Raw genomic sequence first — 20075 nt, 5'->3', positions numbered from 1 at the left:
AATAATAAATTAGCGCTTACACATATGGTAGTGTTTGGCGGCGCTTCTCCTCTGATTTATGGCGTGCGCCTTAAAGTTGTTACACAAAGAAGAGGGACCTACAGTTTTACACCGACTCCGCTGTTTTTCATGGCAGAAATACACTCGGAGGTTTGCCATTTCCCTGATGGGAGAACGCTTTTAAGAAAAAGCCTTTTTTCTATATTTTTTGCGATACCCGCTTACGAAATTTCAATCGGATAACTCGAAAACTGAGATAGACGGACGTTGGTCCAAAAAAATCCTGAAGAAACTGGATCGAAGTGAACGCGGTCGAAGCATTCGCACGTTCGTACATAAAACGTTAAATTATAGTTAATACACAACCATTTGTTTGCCAGAAGTGTTCTGACAAATAAAACATCAACCGCGCCCCTGGCTCTTCGAAGTTTAGCCTTTGCAAAGTTCTGCCAGTTATTCATAGCAAGTGTAGACAAATATTTCTGTTCTGCGTCCTTGCACCATATTTGGGGCCACCATCGGTTTTGTTGTCTATCCACAAACGACGATACGGGAGTGCCAGTTCATCGGAGTTTCATTATCTGTCTAAGACAGATCAAACACCGAATTTGTGTGCGTTTGACTATGCCCATTGCACCGTAGCGCGGAAAAATAATCGCCGTTGACCCCTGAGTCTAAATGCAAGGCAATTTCAAAACAAATTTTTTTTGGCCGAAAGTAGAGGTTTTTTTTTTTAGATTTATCGTTAAATCTTCGGTGTATAGGTCCATGTATGGAGGGGTAGGACAAGCGAATTGTAGACAGTGTTTTTTATTCGCCCAGAAAGCGTTCTGCTTTTCAATTATCTGGTATCTCTGCTCTTTCGATTCAATTTCGTAGGTTTTTGCAATCAAGAGAAAGTTTCCTCCTATGTTGAGCTTGCTAATTACAATTTTTGATTTGAAGCATCTTCAGTTTTCATTTCTACCGAAAAATGTTACCTACTCATTGTCCTCTTTGCACAAATATTAAAAAGAAGGCAATGAAAGGGTACAATTTTTTGTAGAAATTAAAACGCAATAAGATGTCTTATTTTTACATTTTACAATGTTTTTGTATCGCAGCATACTTCTTAATTATTCGCTAATCCCAACACATCGTGTCCATATTTATGCACATCGCATCTACGCAAAGTGCCCTTAGTTTGCTGGCATTTTTAATTAATGTATAATTTAAAGTTGAAATATGCAAGCAAAGCGTACAATGCTTTTTCACAAATAGACACTTACTACATGCAGAGTATGTGTATTTAGGTGTATTAGGGTGTACGATTATTCGCACTTTATTCCGGTTTTCGACTGGCAATTTGTACAAACCCGCGTTCCAATTTTCAAACTAAGAAGAATCCGAATAAAGGTGTTATTTTTTATCTGTTTTCGCCATAGTAGCTGTGATAGTTAAATTGAAATCAATAAGGCAAAAGAAGTTCGAAGTATTTTGGATTACAAATAAAACACAGACCGACTATACAAATATAGTATATGGATTACAGACAGACACCCTCGTCAACACCCGTCGCTTGAATTCCATCATCGACTACCAACGCCACCTAACGCAGACGAAGAGGTCGAGTTGTTTCGTGAAGCTCGCGATACTTTGACACAACTCCTTTCTGAATAATGTAGCAGGTTAAGCTTTTGAGTCCAATTCTAATAAAATGCCCCGACGACAAACCACCTACATATCCACATGTCCACTCGCATGGGATCTGCTCTTTTCTTAAGTCGGCCATTAGATGGAAATGAAGACAACATGTAGTCGCTTCCCATAGTTTACTAAGTTGCTGCAACAAAAACAACAGAGTTAGATCTTCGCTCGGTTAGACTTTTTGTTTTTAAGAAAATTTTCAATATTCATGTATAAAATGTAAATAGAAATTTGCTATTTCCATTTTCAATTAAATAAATATTTAGAATTTTCAGATTCTGGTTTTATAAAGAAACTATTTAGGTGAAAGCCTTACTTATTCGATTGTAAAAATACGGTTTAATCGGCATTCGAAAAGTCAAGATTTCAAAAGAACCGCCTAAAAATATTAAAAAAAAGCCGGTTTTGAGAAACCGAATCATTCACCCTAGTATTTATGCATGAGTGCATGCAACTTTGTTATGGCAAATTTCTATCATGCAACGTACATACATACATATGTTTGCATGTTTGTACGTTATTGCTTAGATGGTGAGGTTAATCATGCCAACATAATTAGGTATATTCATAGTCACAATTAAGTCCACACATACTTTTTGACATATCTTCCCAATGGAATAATTGTCAAAAAAAACTACCACTAACTTTAGAGTCGACTTTATTTCGACAATGAATATGTCCCAATGTTATTTTGTATAACAGTACCTCATAAATTCATGAGTAATAACTATTTAATTTTACGTATTTGCCTTTAAAAGTGTAAAATATAATTTAATAATAAAATTATCATCTCTTGCCATTTGTATCAGGTCATAAATGTCCAAACCACTTAAAATTAAATATGTTTTTAAATTTATTTTAGAAAAAAAAATTATCTCAGTTGTGCAAAACTTTATTTCCTTATAATTTTTTAACATTAAATAAAAAATGTTAATATGGACGCATACATAAATATGTATGTATGTCATGCAATTTTTGTCAATAAATACAAGCGTTATTGTGGTTCGAAACATCATAAAATCGCAGACGGTGTATAAGTATGCATGGATACACATGCATAAACATTAGAGTGGTCCAAAAAAATTAAGTTGGAATTTTAATGCCGGCACCCCCTAGGATTGTTCTATATCGAAAGAAATATACCCCTATTTTTTTATTTTGAAATCAAAAAATATTTAGGGTGTGCTCAAAGCGCTCAAAGTTTTCCATGTATTTTATATAGAGAAAAACCCATTTTTCGTAGAAATGGTATAAAACTCTTAAAAATCAATATTTTTCAATCGGAAAACTGTTGTTCTCTTCAGGAGATTTCCAGTATTAATATCCAATTGTTTATTTAACCATTTTTTATTTTTCCATTGCATTTTCTAGGGGTTTTGGAGGACCTATAAAATATAGTTACTATGAAAAAATTGTTAAACAGACAATTGCGTATTATTACTGGGAATCTCCTGAAGATAAGAAAAGTTTTCCGATCGAAAACTGTTGATTTTCAAGAAATTTTGAGCGCTTTCAGCACTCCCTATTTTTTTATTTTTTTTTTCAAAATAAAAAAATAGGGGTATATTTTTTTCGATATAGAACAATCCTAGGGGGTGAAAAAAAATAAAAAATAGGGGTATATTTTTTTCGATATAGAACAATCCTAGGGGGTGGCGGCATTAAAAATCCGACCTAATTTTTTTTACATACATTTTTGGACCACTTTAATAAACATGCATTGCACATGTGTGCAAATGTACTCATTTATACATATATGTATGTACATATGTACATACTGCACTTCACAAATACTTTTTCGTATTCAGGACAAATAAAAGGAGGATCGAAATTTTATATTCAGACATGTTCGGCAAATCGTAAATTTTTTGGAGATTTCTAAACAAACGCGACTAAATTTGGCACTGAATCGATGGATTTGACATATACAGTGCTATCTGGGTCGAGTGAACTAATTAATGAAAGACCAGTTCATAAAATGCAGATTGTTCACTATATCCAGATTGAGTTTTTTGTCCTTTAAAATCAATTTTATTGCGCAGTACGTCTTTTGAAGTCAAATTTTTAAGAACTCTGAAATGTCGTCTTTTCCCTCAGCTAATGCCAACACATGTTTCCTGTTGTTGTTCTATCGTTGTCGTCAAGCTCTATTAGCGGTAGACCCTGGAAGCGTACAGCCTCGATGGGGTCTGTCCATAAGGCCAGAGGCGTTAGCAGGGTGGGGTTCACTGGGTATGCGAAGAGATGCTGCGAGTCATGGGGCTTCTCTCCGAATGCGGGGAATTCATTTGGCACATCTGCATTTATTCTGCTCAAGTATGAGTTCAACCTGCTGCAGTAGCCAGATCGAAGTTGGGCTATGGGGTCCGAGTCTCCCGAGGCAGACGAAGCTCTGTCTCGTCCACGTCTGGTGGTTGCGTGCCCAGAACGGCATACACAGATCGAGAGTCTATATAACTGTCGGTAGGCTGTTGGGTCCAGAGATAGTTTTTTGAACCCCCGGACTTCGTCTGTCAGTTCATAAAGATGCCTTCTGACGTGCCGTCGCGAGGGTTCTTCCGCAAGCAGATGTCTGTTCGGGTACCTAACACGGTGACACCCTACTAGGAATTGCTTGCAGAGCATTGTGTTATGCTCCTTAATCGGGAGCATATTGGCCTCGTTGCGCAGGTGATGTTTCGGCAACATCAGAAGGCATCCTGTCGCTGTCTGAGTGCCGTGTTTTGGCAAGTCTGCAGTTTTATCCACTGCGTCCTACTAGTCCCCGATAACCACACAGGCGTTGCATAGTTCAGAACCGGGCGGCCAATTGCCTTGTACGTTGCCAGCAACGTTTCTTTGCTCTTTGTCTTAGGGGAGAGGGTTAGGCTCCGTGCAGTGACGAAGCGAGAAAGCTCGGTGAAATAACCATTATCGAGCAATCGTCAGCATAAGAGACAATCGAGACTACCTCTGGTGGTTGAGGGAGCTTAGAAATGTAAATGTTGAACAGTAGTGGGGAAAGGGCGCCACCCTGTTGAACTCGCTGTTTTATTTTCCTAGGTTTGCTCGATTTGTCTCTAAAGATCACTGACGACCACTCAGGTATTTCGCAGCCCACCGTTTGTCTTCTAGTAGCGTTACTTGAATAGTTCTTTATAGCTATCGGGCGAGAAGACTCTCCTTTGTTGGACGGTTTCCCCGGTGGACAATCACCTCACGGTTGACCAAAGCTTGCTCACACCAGAGGCGAAGTTACAGGTCTTCAGATGGTCTTCCCACTTCTTCCGCTTATGTACGTTCACTAGTTGCCGAATCTCCGAGTTCAGATCCCTGATACGGGGATTTACAGGATCGGCCTGGCGAAGGGATTAACCTTTTTGTTATTAAATTTGTCGTTATAGTTTTGAATTTGGAAGGAATTGGTTTTAAATTTTGTTCACTCTACAAAGACACAAAATTGTTCACTCTATAGAGTACTCAATGGAAAAATTTTGTGTTCACTCTTTCGAGGTGTTCGTAGCATCGGGTGTTCACTCCAGCCAGATAACACTGTATGTGTTTTTGGCATTTTCGATTTAAAAAAATTTATTACTTTCATTACAAATATTGAAAAATATTTAGCAAATCGCACCGATTTCAAATCGTACGATTTGAAGAACAGTCGTTATTATCATTTTGCAGTTACATATGTCTGACGGAGTTTGAATATGGGACTACCTTCAAATTAACTTATAGTTAGAATGATTTCCTGCAGGGTATGTATATATTTATGTACAAGTGGCCAACACCCGCAATCGGCACAATAATTTATTTTGTTTTAATTCAATTTGAAAACCGCGCACCAAATTCAAACAAGCAGCGCCTGCCTGCGTGATCAGCAAGCATTTCTAGTTCTATTCCTCAAAATAAAATTAGTTAGAGTCTGTTTTGTGATTACGCTCGCAATTCGCATCGTCAAAATTTAAATAGAATAGCAAATATTTCATTTGCCGAGGCTGCATGTAGCTTAATGATATACATACATATGTATTTACATATACATACATACAGTGCCGGTAGAAAATAGCAACTCAGCATTTTAACCAGTTTTTATTATTTTTCTTTTATTTGTTTAATGTTCATTAGTTTTTTATAAAAGTATACCTCATTATATAACTTATACATAAATAGAGATTTCAAAAATTCAATAAAAGTCCACCAATATTTAAAACTTCCTATTCAGAAGTTTTACTATGGTTTTTGGTAAGCAGTTTTGTTTTTTCTTTCCAGGAACTCTAGAACTACTGAAAAGGTACTCAGAACAGTTTCTTTTCAAACATTCGACTTTTTCGACTTTTTTGAAAAATTGGTTTGTTGCAGAACTTTTTTTTCTATTTTTCAGCAACATTGTAACTACTGAGAGCTACTCGAGAACGGTTTTAATTCCATAAATCTAGAACTATTCAAAAAGCTACTCAGAATAGTTTTTTATTTGACTTTTGCCGCATGCAAAATCCTGCATGAATCTGGCATACAATTTTTTTTTTGTCAAAACGTCCAGAACTTTTTTTTGCTTTTGAAGAACTCTAGAACTATTTAAAAGCTATTCAGAACACCCTTTTTGTGTCATACCGTATGCCAACTCTCCAGAAATTAGGAATTTGCATTGATTTTTGATCATTTTTATTTATTTTTGTTGACGTTAAAAATTTTATTTCATACAAACTACATATATGTGTACGTATGTATGTAGATTAGGCGCGTGATTTTTTTTCTAAAAATAAATAACCTTTGAAGAGAGGATGAAACCCAACTAAAATAATGTTTTTGTCAAAATTTGAAAAAAAATTTACCGGAAAAAAAATACCCGCGTTGAGTATAGCTGAGTAGAAACGCAGCGTAAACGTAGTAATAAACAAAGCCAATTGGTTTTTGACCTTCTTCTTCCTGTTTTTGCAAGTGATAGTAAAAATTCTTTAATAATTAGAAAACGAATTCTTGCCTGACCTTCCATAATGAATTGTGTAAGAGGGTGGTTTTCGGATCGATCGGCTTCTCCAGCATAACGCAGCATTCAATATCCAATGTATTTTACCTTCGTTGTAAATTCGGAGTCCAACCCATTCAAAAAAATTTTATGGAAAAGAGCTTATCTTTCTTTTAGAGAATGGGGCTCACCACATTTTTTTCTTTTGTACCTTCTTAAGTGATAAATTTTCAAATAAAGGTCGTATATATCTTAATTTAATGGTTCAATATGTACCTTTATACTTTAAATTAAGGAATTGGCTACTTTTGTTTTTAAAATGTTCAATGTGTGACTATTTTAAATAGAAAAATACCAAAATCATACAGGTATGTTCTGAAATTCGAAACTTTGAAATCGACTCGATTTGCCAAATAATTTTTAATTATATCTGACGAAAAGAGTGAAAGATATGAAATAAATCATCTTAATGCGAGACTTAGAAATTTTTGGATTAAAAACCATCAACAAAATTTTTGAAATCGAGTCGATTTCAAATTTTCGAATTTCAGAACATGCCTGATAATTTTGGGTTAGGCCAATTCTGCTCTCACGTCCTCATTTATTTCTCGCTTTCTATATTTCCATTTCAAAACTCTTCAAACACTTATAAAATTTAAATCTTCCAATAAACTTTTTGCTATAAACATTTATTTCAAGCTTGTAGAAGTAAACTGATTGCAAGTTTACTTCAAAAACTCCTTTAGAAATGCTTGTTTGTTTCATCAGATTTCAACTTTTAAAAGCTATGTCTATTCAATTTACAAATAGGAAAGCAAAGCAATCTGATTTTTCTTCACTTTTCGCGTTTGCTCTAGAAATACCTGAAAGTACGAGTATTATCGATACTTTTTTGCAAATATGAGTACTGGCATCGATTCTTCTTTAGAGTATTCTAAATGAGTACTAGTATCGATACTTTTCTAAAAAGTTCTAACACTATTCCTGCCTTAACTTTCATAAAATTTATATTTGCTGCACTACATTTTCATCTTTTATCATATATGTAGTTTTGATCACATTTTATCTGATCAATTACTGGGTTATGAATTAGATTGACCATTGGACGACTTTGGGACGACACAAGTTCTGCTGCTTCTCGGGCACTTTGAAATCAAAACCAAAACTAGTGCTATTTATGTATGCAAATGACAATACCAAAAACAAAAAACCTGTTTTGACGCTATTTGTCTATTAAAATGTAAACAATTGTTGCGCCAGCAGGCGGATACTTGTGCGCGCGTGTATCCCTCAAAATAGAAATTAAGCATTTGTATGTAAATCTAAATGTATGTATGTATGTGCATACTCGTACATACTATGTACATACGTATGGAGAATAGCGAATTAAATCTTTTTGTAGGGAAATGTTGATCATTTATTAACCTCTAATATTTAGATATTTTACTTCACTTATTTCAACAATAAGCGGTCGGTATTTTTTGCCAATAAATTAAATTTATACATTATGAACTTTACAGCGATGGCCACTTGAATAGCGCCCCCTCTTGATCCTCAGTATTGGCAGTTTTTCTTTTGTTTATTTAATATTCATAATTTAAAAAAAAAAAATGAAAGCATAACGTTATATAAAAATATATCTAGCATATTGCTATAAAATATAATCCATCACAAAGCTCTATTTTATTTTTTGTTTATTCACGAAGAAATGTTTGGGATCAACTGATTCGCATGTAAATTTTTTTCTAGCAGAAATTTGCAGCTTCCTCTAAAAATTAAATGTCATTTTGCCCCCATAATTTCCGTTCTTTGCAAGTTTTTGTGGTACGAGAACGAAAAAACGTTATAGTTTGCAATAATTTCGGATAATTGGCAATACGGGAACTCGCCTTTTTAACAACGATATGGAAGGCAAACGCTCCGAGAACGACTTCTAAAGTAGAGATCACACGATTTGTACATTTTGGTAGTCACAGTGTAGTGTTGATTAGAAATTTGAGTTCAGCTTAATGAAAGAATTTCCAGACTGCCAAAATATATCGAAAATCTGCACAAATATACAAATCGTTTGATCCCTGCTTAAACATAACTTCATCAAAGAAAGGTTATTATGCTCTTAATTTTGTGGAATTGCAAGCGTGTAGTGGTTTTTGAGCTCTTCGGCGTCCCGTCAAAATGATTGGCGCTGGTATGGTATGCATTGTCACTGTAATTGTCTGACCTTGCGACGTCAGACTTTCGCTTTTTTGCGCGCCTAAAAACTCTTTGCTTAGAATAACTTTACAATAACATAAGGAGGTAAAGGAGAACCTGGTTCAGGTTTTTTTTCGCAAAAGCAGGACCTTCTACGAATGGTGAGCCATTATACATTCAGCAATGCCTCCATCTACTGATCTATCAATTGTACGACGAGTGGCAAATTAACATGCCAGTATGTTGCTTCTAAAATTCAAACCGACACCGATCACTTGCTGTGCACATTATCTATGTCGTTTAATTTTATGCTCTTTTAGAATACAACGATATGTATTGTGTGGTTAAAGTGGCCACAGACGACGATGTCTGTCAGGCGGCGAACGCGTGCTATAATTTTTATCATATTTACTATTCAGTAAGTAAATCCATGTGTATGTATGTATGTATGCACATTAGGACGGGTCATTTTTTTTTTACTTTGCGCATATAGCATAGGAGGATTTTACGTCTAATTCTAAGCAAATTTGCCGAAGAAACCATGGGTCTAAAATCAATTTGGAGTTTGCCAAATTGTGAAATAGGTTGCGAAGAAAATGTGAAAATTGTCACTGTCGCACTCTCTGGTGGAAATTCTAAGATAAAACAAGTTGAAAAATGGATTCCTCACCAAAAGAAAACCCTTATACCATGTTTTGATACAAAATTTAAGCACATCTTTACAACTCTACAGCAAAATGCTAAGAAAACTATTTTCGCAATAAATTCCAAATCAATTTTAGAATTACACGTATAATTCTTCTGTGCTATAGGCTCATAGTCGGAAAAATCTCCCATACAAATTGACCCGCCCTAATGTACTTACATATCTATGCATGTGAAAAGCTTAGTTTGTGATATTCTACACGAGCATGTTAGGAAGAAGCATGCTTTTTTTTATTTTTACCGTGTTTGTATTTATGTATGTTTGATTAAGAAAATGGCCTTCCAACATACATATTGGCAATGCGATCGGTCAAATTTTATTAGTATGTACCTTATTTGATGTGGTTATTTTGCAATTTATTTTTTTTTTATGCACATGTCTTCACAGGGTATTATGTATTTGTGAACTTGTTCATTTAAATAAATACTGCTTTCAAGCTTTTTAATTGCCTACCGAGCCCAAAGCAGCTGTTGTTATACCTCGCTTGATCTGCAGGCTAAACAAAAATGTGAGCCCCAATTTATTTCTTCTTTTATGGCAGCCCAAATTTAAATGAAGCCTTGTTGAGGCAGCTTCTTTCCTGTATGTACTTATCTTTCTTTAGCTCCATTTTGACGAATACCAGCTTAGATCGCATATTTGTACCGATCTCCGTAGTGATCCAAGTGGTTTTTCCGTCCTGTAACCGGAAAATGCCATGCATTTTCTTGAAATTAAATATATGTATTGGTTAAAATTCAAATCCTCGGATAATTTCTTATTTTTTTCTTTTAAATAAAATGTCAGAATTATTTAAAAACTATGTTTTTTTTTAGATTAAGGTCATACACCTTTTAACCTATTTTAATTTTGTCTTCCAGGCCATTGGACCTATTACTGATCTCAACATTCATACGCTGAGTCAGCGCGATCTGGTCTATAGCATAACGTTGGAGGTGCCAACTGGGCAAGATCATCCACAAATCCATTCATGGCAGCTGAGCATTTGCATCAATTGTAATGCGGCTCTTTGTGCCAAGCGCCTTCCAACGCCACCGTTACCTGTAGGTGCAAACAGCACACCTGCGCCACTCACTATTAACCCACCGCAATTCCTCATCAATTGTTCGCTCCTGACAAACAACGAGGAGTTGGCACTTAGGCGTGCTGATAAATCGTTTTCCGATACATTCGGTCTGCTCATAATGGATCATCCACAATTGCAATTGGAGCAGGCGCCTACTGGTCCATTGTCAAATTTCTCAGTCGGTTCATTGTCGGCAGCCACGCCATCTATGCCGCAGGACATGAAACAGCTACGTTTACGGCAACTGCAACAAAATTTGCAGCAGCGACTTAAACGTGAAATAGCAGAAACTGATGAACGAATTCAACGGTACACAGAGCAACAGTTTGCTTTGTTGAAGAGCTTCCGTGAAAAGTCTGAGCAGGAATATGCGTTACTGGGACGCTTAATTCAACGTGTGCCTGAGCAACAGGCGATCGAGTTTTTGGATCGTACGCCCCCAGCATTGGAGGTGATTGGCGGTGGCAGTTATGCTGGGCGTCGTCGCAACACAATTAGCAATCGTCGAGATATGACGACCGTTACGACGCCCTCGACGCCCACTACACCCAACCCCACTACGAATGGCCTTCACATGCTCTCACTGCCGTTGACCACAACGGCGCCCACCACAGCTAGTGCCATGGATACAGCGAATACTCAGGGTACTGCTGGCTCAACAACAGCAGTCACACCAGCAGCGACAACCTCAGTATTGGCCACGGCAATTGTCGGCAGCAGCAGCCTCAATCGTCGGTTGTCCCACTTCGATACACCACCGGCGACGCCAGAAGCCACACCGATGAGCGTGGGTAACAGTCCCACCTTCCGACCGCAGCAACAGCAGCAGCAACAACAACAATCCTCAATGTCACATCAACAGTTTGTACGTATTGCCGCTAACTCGTTCCAACAACAATTCCCAACACCAACAGTCGAATTGGCAGATGATTGCCTCTTCGAGTTGGAGGGCATTGATAGTGGTGGAAGCTCTTCGAACGTAGGCAGCACCTCGCCATTCGGTGCCATGGTGTCGAACTTGTCACAAAAACTGCCATATCAACAGCAGCAGCAGCAAAGACTAATGAATAGTTACTCACAACATCATCACTATCACGGCCGGGATATGAGCGACGTGGACGAAAGTGAAGATGATGCCGCCGAGGCAGAAGGTAGGTTTTGCTTTGTTACAAACTTGAACATTATTTTTATTTGTTTATTTTTATGAATTATTAATAAATAAATGAATTATTAAAAAATATTTCATATATATTAATGGGCTTATTCATAAAAATAAAGTAGGTTTTGAAGAGCTTTATAAAATTAAGTTTTCATACATTTTTCAGTTTATAAACCTTTTTTAAAGCTACTTTATTTTTTATGAATAAGGCTTATGAAAACTTGTTTTTCTCGAGAACACGAATTGATCAGAAAATCCCGTTGCTTTTTGAGAATTTTTTTTTTTTGGTGACCGATTTTTGCACTTATTCCCCATATAAGCATGAATTTCTTATGATATAAAACGCGGGAGACCGTTAGCAACAAAATTTCAAAATACCAACGCCAGTTTTTGTAAATTACACTTGTTATATTAATGAAACCGAAAAAGTAGTATACAAAAAAAGTTCTCAAAAATCAACGCGATTTTTAAGCTGACTGGAACTTGCACTTCATACAAAAAAATTTTGTAAAGATTCAGAATAAAATGTTGAAATTTTGATGAAAAATTGTTGAAATTGTTATAAAAATTTGTTGAATTTTTTTTCTAAATTTTGTATAAGGTTTGTGACTGTAATTTATATGGTTTTGGTTAAAGCTTGGACGGTATTTTTATAGAAAAAAAGTGTGTAATAACAAAACAATTTGCTCGAAAAACATTACGAATATTTAAAATAAATCAACACGTGGTCATTTGTATATATTTCTCTGTCTTATGTTTTCAGTTGCTCTTGATTTGGATAGTACACTGCCCATACCGATGGGTTCACGTCCCATGAATGCCGGACAGCAGCGCCCAGGCGCCGCCAGTGCTGCCGATGTCATGAACTTTGCCAAAAGTCTACCAATTGAAATAGCAAATTCACCAATGACTGCCGGGCGCTCCTATGTGAATATACTGGAAGAAGATGTAGGTTTATTGAATGCATATTTTTTATAAATTATTTCTCGCACTGACACTGTTGCTATGCTCTCTATCGTTTTTGATAGGATCTGGACAACACTGTCGATATTGCTGCGAGCATCAAAGCGCTGGCTAAGAGCGTACATGGCGAAGCGGTGTTTGGCGATTTACCACGCCCACGCTTGCGTTCCCAAATTTAAGGCATACAACTATCGATACATAATTAACTTATACATATGTATTTCCTTGAACTATACTAGTTTGCTCAAAATAATAAAAGAAATTTAAGTTGAAGTGCTTAGTTAAAAAATGTGCGCATCCACGTATAACTTACTTATATATATATATTCACAATCACAACCCATCTTTACATAACTAAATATATATATACACGCATACGTTAAAAGTTTAGATATATCTATAAGTAATTTACTGCTCTTCCGCTTAATGCCTTTCTATTATGTTTCAGTTTGATTTTCCAATTAAATTTGGTGAAAAGTAAAGTGTTTAATTTAGATTCAACTATCGCATTGAGCTCACACAAATATGCGCATACATATTCAACATGTATATGTGTATTCGTAAGGAAAAGCGCAATTACAAATATCATTATGTCGCCAATCATTAAAATGAATTCAAGTTTAATTTTGAGTTTTAATTTGTAATAGCTTTAGTTTATGTTTTTATATGCTTTGCCACGAAACTGTGGTGTTTAATGTAACTACAAAATTAACAATATTATTATGCTTATGGGCATATTCATACTACCGCATCATGGACGAGAACTTATGTACTTGTTTATGGATAACATATGTTGCCTTAAGCCAATTATGTAATTACGTTTGACAGAATCTTACGTTAAATTTAAAATTAATTATGCATATGTATAATCCTAGTACAACAATGCCTAAATCAAAATTGTGTTTTTCTTTGCTTATTTGCATGTATAAATACATATACCTTAAAAAACATCAATGCACAATCTGGACGTTTGTTCTCTTCGTATTTGCGCTACTATGATCACCTCTATACATATTAGCTCTGATCCAATACTTTTCCTGAAAAATCCTGTAAATCTGTCAAACAGCAAAATTACTCTCTGAAGTGAGAGTAAAAAGTGAGTAACAACAAAAAGTACGGGAACAAAAAAAACATTTTTCCTGTAAAAACGTCCACCAGTGATTGCTTGACACTTTTAATGATTTTACCAGAAGAAAAAGTTCGGGTAAAATCTTGCAACTTCATTCTCTACACAACTCTCCAAAAGTCGCTCTCATTTACAGGATTTTGGAGTAAGGGAACATTTTTCCTGCAAGTTCGTGTAAAATCCTGTAAGTTCATGGAGTACTGGATCAGAGCTAATATTGCTGCATACGTACATATGCACATACATTTATTATTGTTGCTCTTATAACAGCATAAAAATTCCCCATGACAGTCCTTTGACAGATATAGATCTGGGTCACATTGTATCGTGAATGCGCTCGCTTATTCACCGTATAATACATTAACAAATGCATACATACTTATGTATATTTCCACATGGAAATATATTTTGTTTTAATAACTTCTATTATTGTTTCATCTCGGAAATTTACGGTTCCAGTTGTGTTCGCTTTAAATTCAATATATATATATAAGACATTATAATGTCTATTCATATATACAAATGCGATCAACTAATTAGCAACGAAATTCAAAGTGATATTGTTTGCAAATTATGTTTATTTATTTATTTTTAATAATTTTCATTTAAAATATAATTGAATCTATAACAGGAGGCGAAAAAATAAAAGTTTAAAAGCTTGGACAAATTGTAAAACAAAAAAATAAATAAATAATCAAACTTCAAAAAATTGTCATCAAAATTTCAAAAATTTTAATTAGAATATTTAGAAAACTCTGGGGTGTGCAGTTTTGTAACCCATTCAGTTTCAAGTCGTTAAAAATTACCATCGATATTTTAGAATTTTTTGGTTGATCATGTGTTATATGGAAGAAAATGCGCAACACCCTCCACAAAAAATTTCTAATTGTGCGAGCTTTTAAACTTTGATTGACTTATATTTTGAATGGAAATTTATTAAAAATAAATAAATAAACATAATTTTCAAACAATATAATTTTGAGTTCCGTTGCTAATTAGTTGATCGCATATGTATGTACATACATATTTCCTGTAAAATCGATTGTACCCACAGTATGTGATTTGCTGTTATAAATAAAACATTTTTATATGTAAACAAATATGTGTTTTAAAAATTCAATAAAACCAAAACCTTATTCGATCTGCTTAAATAACTATGACGAGGTTTAACGTTTGACAGACTGATTTTTTATATTGTAATAGGCTATAATTTCTCCATAAACTCTTAGGCATAACGGCTCTTGGCCCTATAATAAATCCATTCATGCCGGCAACGTATACCCATTTCTCGCAGCAACTTATTTCACGCCAACAGAAACTCAAAATACTCAACTCGGACTAACTTTTCATTATCGGACTCCCACTGGATATTATGTTGTGTATGGCGCGGAGGCATGGACAATGAAAACATTTGATGAAGCGGCTCTTGGAATTTCAGAGAGAAAGATTTGCGAACCTTTACGCGTTGGCGATGGCGAATACCGCAGACGATTTTACGATGAGCTGTATGAACTTTACAAGGACATAGACATAGGTCCCTATTATGGTTCACAACTCAACTTAGTTGAGTTGTGTCTGAGACAACTCAACTCGTATACAACTCAATTATTTATTGCTATTGCCGTTCACAACTGCCATTGAAAAAGTCGTAAATTCGATAGAAATTTTGTTATTTTCATAATATAATTTTATTTTTATGATGTTAAAATAATGAAAAGCAAAAAAATTTAAATCAGTTACGAATTATATTTTACCGATGAGCCCGAGAATGCTAGTGCTAGACAACTACATTTTCGAAGTTGAGTTGAGTTGTGTCCCACAATACCAACTTACAACTTACAACTCAACTATCTTGAAAGTTGTGAATCATAATCGGGGCCATAGTGCAGCAAATTTAAATTCAGCGGCTCCGCTAGCTTGGCCATGTCGTTCGAATGGAAAGAAATGCTCCTGCTCTGAAAGTATTCAACGCGGGCCATGATGCTGGTAATAGAGGAAGAGGAAGGTCTCCTCTGCGTTGGAAAGACCAGATGGAGAAGGACTTGGTTTCAGAAGAGAAACGTACTGTTTTGGACTCGGCCAAAATCGTTTAGGCGGTTACAGCGCCAATAAAGAAAAAGGATAATTGTTCTTGAGCAGTATGTAAATGGATAAAAGTTCTTGTACCAAATTCTTATGTACCATGTTTCAGTCTCGTGATTAAGATTTTAGTAATTTAATTATGAATCTTAGAAATTTATTTATTTATTTTATATTATTTTATAAAAAGCTTACTATTATTATATAAACCACAAAACACAACGCTAGCAGCAGAGGCTTTAGGCTGACTGGTGAAATACTTAATTCAATATATTCGATTTAGAAATATTACATATGGGTGTTTCCATACAGCCGTACGCGACATTCGTACGCTTATAGAGTAGCGTAAATCTATCAAAAATAGAAGTTACTGAAAAAAAAGATTACGGTTATGTTGCAACCAAAGAGTACTATGTTTGAGAAAAAAATAAGCAGCCTCGAAACTTTGGTGTGGAAAATATCCGTTCAAAAACAAGGTGATAACGTACGCGACAAAAAAAGAAGTGGTTTTAAGGCACATATACATATATGCGAAAGTCTGCTAATCATGAGAGTTTTTCTTTTCTTTGAAAATTCCTAAACTAAGCTAAATAATGTACCTTTACAATCCTTCCATTTTTTAATAGAAATTATCTCTGGTTAGTTTTTATTAAAAAAAATTATAATAACGTACGCGACATAACGTACGCGACAGATTTTTCCCCCATACAATATTTTTACTAGTAACACATACAAAATTATATTTTTTCAGTTCTTCTCTCCACCGTTTCGCGTTTTCAAAACCTTTAAAGGGTAATAAAATTTTTTTTACTTCGGTTGGAAAGAAAATTTTACTGTATATCTTTAACTGGAAGTATTCTCGCTTAACAGGTCTATTCTGCGCTGGTAATAAAAAGTTTGTAACCGGTAATTAAAGTGTCTGTCAATTTTTAAACCCTTTTCGCATTCTCTTGTAACCATCTCATAAGCTGGTAATAAAGTATTACCCAGGGTTCGTATTTGCACACACATGCGCAGCACATCCTAACATTTTACGCTCACACACGTGTGCTGTGCATATGAAAAATTAAAAACCTGCTCACATCACATGTGTGTGCTGTTTGGTAAAAAGCACGGGCTCATGTGTGTACTTTATTTTTATTATTATAAAGCACACGCACATGTGTGTGCTTTGCGTAGAGAAACTTATACACGTCGATTTCTATCTCAAATCTTAAAATAATTTTTTTTAAAGTTTTCTGTCATAAAAAACAAACAACATCTCACTTTTTATTGAATTGTCTTTCAAAAAATAACGTTTAATAAACAAATTCTTTTAAAAATATATTATGTGCATGTGCATGGGCTGAAATTTGTACAAAAATCGGCTCACACACATGAGCATGTGCTTAATAACAAACAGCACACACTTTTCTGTGAGCAGAGTTCGTTTTCCACTTATGCACACACATGTGTATGAGCAGTGAGTACAAGTTGAATGTGTTTCTGGCGTGTGTGTGAGCAGAGCATGTGTGCGCAAATACGAACCCTGGTATTACCCCGTGAAATATGCAATGCCAGAATTTCCACAATTCTTCATAGCTGAATTGCTGAAAATTTTAACTGCATTACCAACGTTCCTAGAATCGCGGTGACAAGAACTGGTGACATTTTTTGGTAATAAAATTTTCCGGTTACAAAATCTTCGGTAACGTGCAGAATAGACCTATAAGAATTATAATCTGCACTACCTGCGACTGTCAATATACAAATGACATAGACAAACAATGTTTTTGCATAACGTACGCGACATTAGAATACTATCAGAAGTAAATAAAAAAATTACCGTTATTCGAGCTCTAACTTCTCCTTTTTCTCATTTTTATAGTTAGTTGTTATTGCAAATTTGATTTTAAGATGTAATTGTAATGTTTCAAATGTCTTAATTTAGTTAATAGGAAAGAGAAAATAGTTCATTTGATTAGAGAAAACTGAGTCGAAGAGACATTCAGCTGAAATACTTCTATAATATAAAAATTCGAGTATTTTTCTCTTATTAATTCGTCTTAATAACCCTTTTCCGTTGTTTTTATTTTTTCAGTCCTGGTTGACATTTTCATGGAAACACCCATATATGTATGTACATATACACATATAAGTTAACTTTTCAAAAAAAGAAAATACTGTTGCTTATTTCCTTTTTAAAACCTGCAATACCTCCATGATTCAATTATTAAAGGTTTTGTAAGTAGCTTTTTTCTAAAATTTGGCACTCCCACCCACAGGGATGGTTTTTAGAAGCAGAAGAAAAAGGGGAAGAATTCAATCACACTTCCTAAAATGGGAGCTAAATTCTATAAAAACGTGTGGATAATAGTGAATGGTGGTATTTTAAAACAAAAACGAATTTGATTTAATTATTTAATTTAAACAAGCTTATTTACATCGAATATAACCCCCTATTGTTATTAAAAATAAATATTTCTATGTTTATACCAAACTTGCGTACGTCAGATGGCGCATAACTCGAGAATGGATGGTCCACTTTCAGCTTTTTTTTTGTTGTATTTGTTTGCCAGTTGATGGACATGAAGAAGCTATTTGTTTGCGGAAAATATGCAATATTTATTAAACAAAAAAACGGCAAATAAAAAAATTTGGAGCTTACGTTTCTTTCGCGGTTATGGCTCGATTGTTTCGAATTCTTTGATGTCGCACTTTTTATGTTCTGGGGAAAATATTCAACACTGGCTTGCACAGCCGCAGTTGGCGATTGGTGCCGGACGAACTCAGAGCACGCAGCTACTGAACGACTGAGATAGGGAACGTGATCTACATCGTCAAATGAGAAGTGGCGTAATGGGGCTTTCGCACGAGGCGATTTTTCAGGCAACTTTTGCGTTCAACTCCCGCCGGGTTGCACGAAAAAAAATTTGAATGACTAAAAATATCAAAATATAAAAAAATATTAAAATATTCGCCATAAAAAGGCGTTTGTATTGTTCAACTTTGCATTCTACTTTCAGCTAATCGCTTGCAATAAAGTTGGTCGCCAGCCAACATTCGCCTCGTGCGTACACCTTTTAAGTGTGCAATTACATCGCGCCATTGACTAAACCGAGCTGTCGTGTGACGATTGGGCCTATGGATGCGGTTTGGCAATGTTATATTGCGTCAAAATCTCATTCGGAGACACCAGGACTGTGTCGTGGAGTACAATACCTAAATACCTTCGTTGGCTCATTGAACGCTTTACTTTACAGCGACTTGGCAGAATCAAGAGGTCTCCACGAATATCGACAAATACATTTCGGCATTTAAGGGAATTTCGTCTCTTAACATTGAATTTCTGTAGTCCAACGATTCTCACCCATTTTGTCTTGTTGGCGCCAGCGAATGCAGAACAAACATTTCTTCAAATTTAAAAAGTAAAAATTTCACTACTAACAATTTAAAAATGTTCTTAAAACTTGCAAAGAAATTTGGAAAAGAAATATCACTGTTTTTGTTTTTAGGAGTAGGGTGGGAGTGTCATTGATAAAATTAGAGCGAGAGAAAGTTTTTCTTACAAAACCTTTCATTATTGAATCATGCAATACCTCCATACAATATTTGCCATCGAAAATTTACACATTGGTCGTGCATTTTGGTTTCAAACCGAATGGTGACAGCAAGCTTAAAGTATGTTCACATATCAATATTATCTCAATCAAAGCTCGTTTTTTAATCACCCCGTTTACACAGGCAAATCTCAGATTATTAGTTGTCAAATTTGTTGTGCTTGTTATTCTCACATCTCAAGAAAAAATTATGTTTCTTTTCACGATCACATTTTTCTGATATTAAGCAATATAAATATATGTATTTTAACTTAAAACTTTATTAAAAATACCTTTACAAACCTCTTTTCCATGCTAACGTCCATTTTTGTTTAGTTTTACATTTGGCATTTCTCCTCTTTTTCGCAAAAACAATCGATAAAACTAGGATGGACACCGAAAAGTTATCGGTTAAATCTGAGACTATGTTATAATTACCGATTAACAAGGCACGAATTTTATATTGCTAATCTCTTGTTTTAATTACAGCTACCCTAAGCTCGAAAATGAGGATAATCTACTTATATCTGAACCTAGTATTAGGTGCCAGTGTCAACTGTCATTTTCAGTA

General features: G+C 35.2%; 1 protein-coding gene across 1 annotated transcript in view; it reads left to right on the top strand.

Moving 5' to 3' along the window:
• The window catches only part of LOC118744922, a 47735-nt gene extending 34390 nt beyond the window's left edge, over positions 1-13345 (top strand). The window contains exons 2-4 of the mRNA XM_036478352.1: positions 10394-11750; positions 12522-12706; positions 12787-13345. Coding sequence (XP_036334245.1) covers positions 10394-11750; positions 12522-12706; positions 12787-12900 — 1656 coding nt within the window. The 3' untranslated portion in view covers positions 12901-13345. The remainder of the gene's footprint in view (positions 1-10393; positions 11751-12521; positions 12707-12786) is intronic.
• Positions 13346-20075: the final 6730 nt, after the last annotated feature.

Source organism: Rhagoletis pomonella, unplaced genomic scaffold (assembly GCF_013731165.1).
Source record: "Rhagoletis pomonella isolate Grant_MI unplaced genomic scaffold, Rhpom_1.0 Rhpom_scaffold_00008, whole genome shotgun sequence".
Classification (NCBI taxonomy): domain Eukaryota; kingdom Metazoa; phylum Arthropoda; class Insecta; order Diptera; family Tephritidae; genus Rhagoletis; species Rhagoletis pomonella.
The sequence above is the reverse complement of the archived record's forward strand: the minus strand, read 5'-3'. Positions and strand labels throughout refer to the sequence as shown.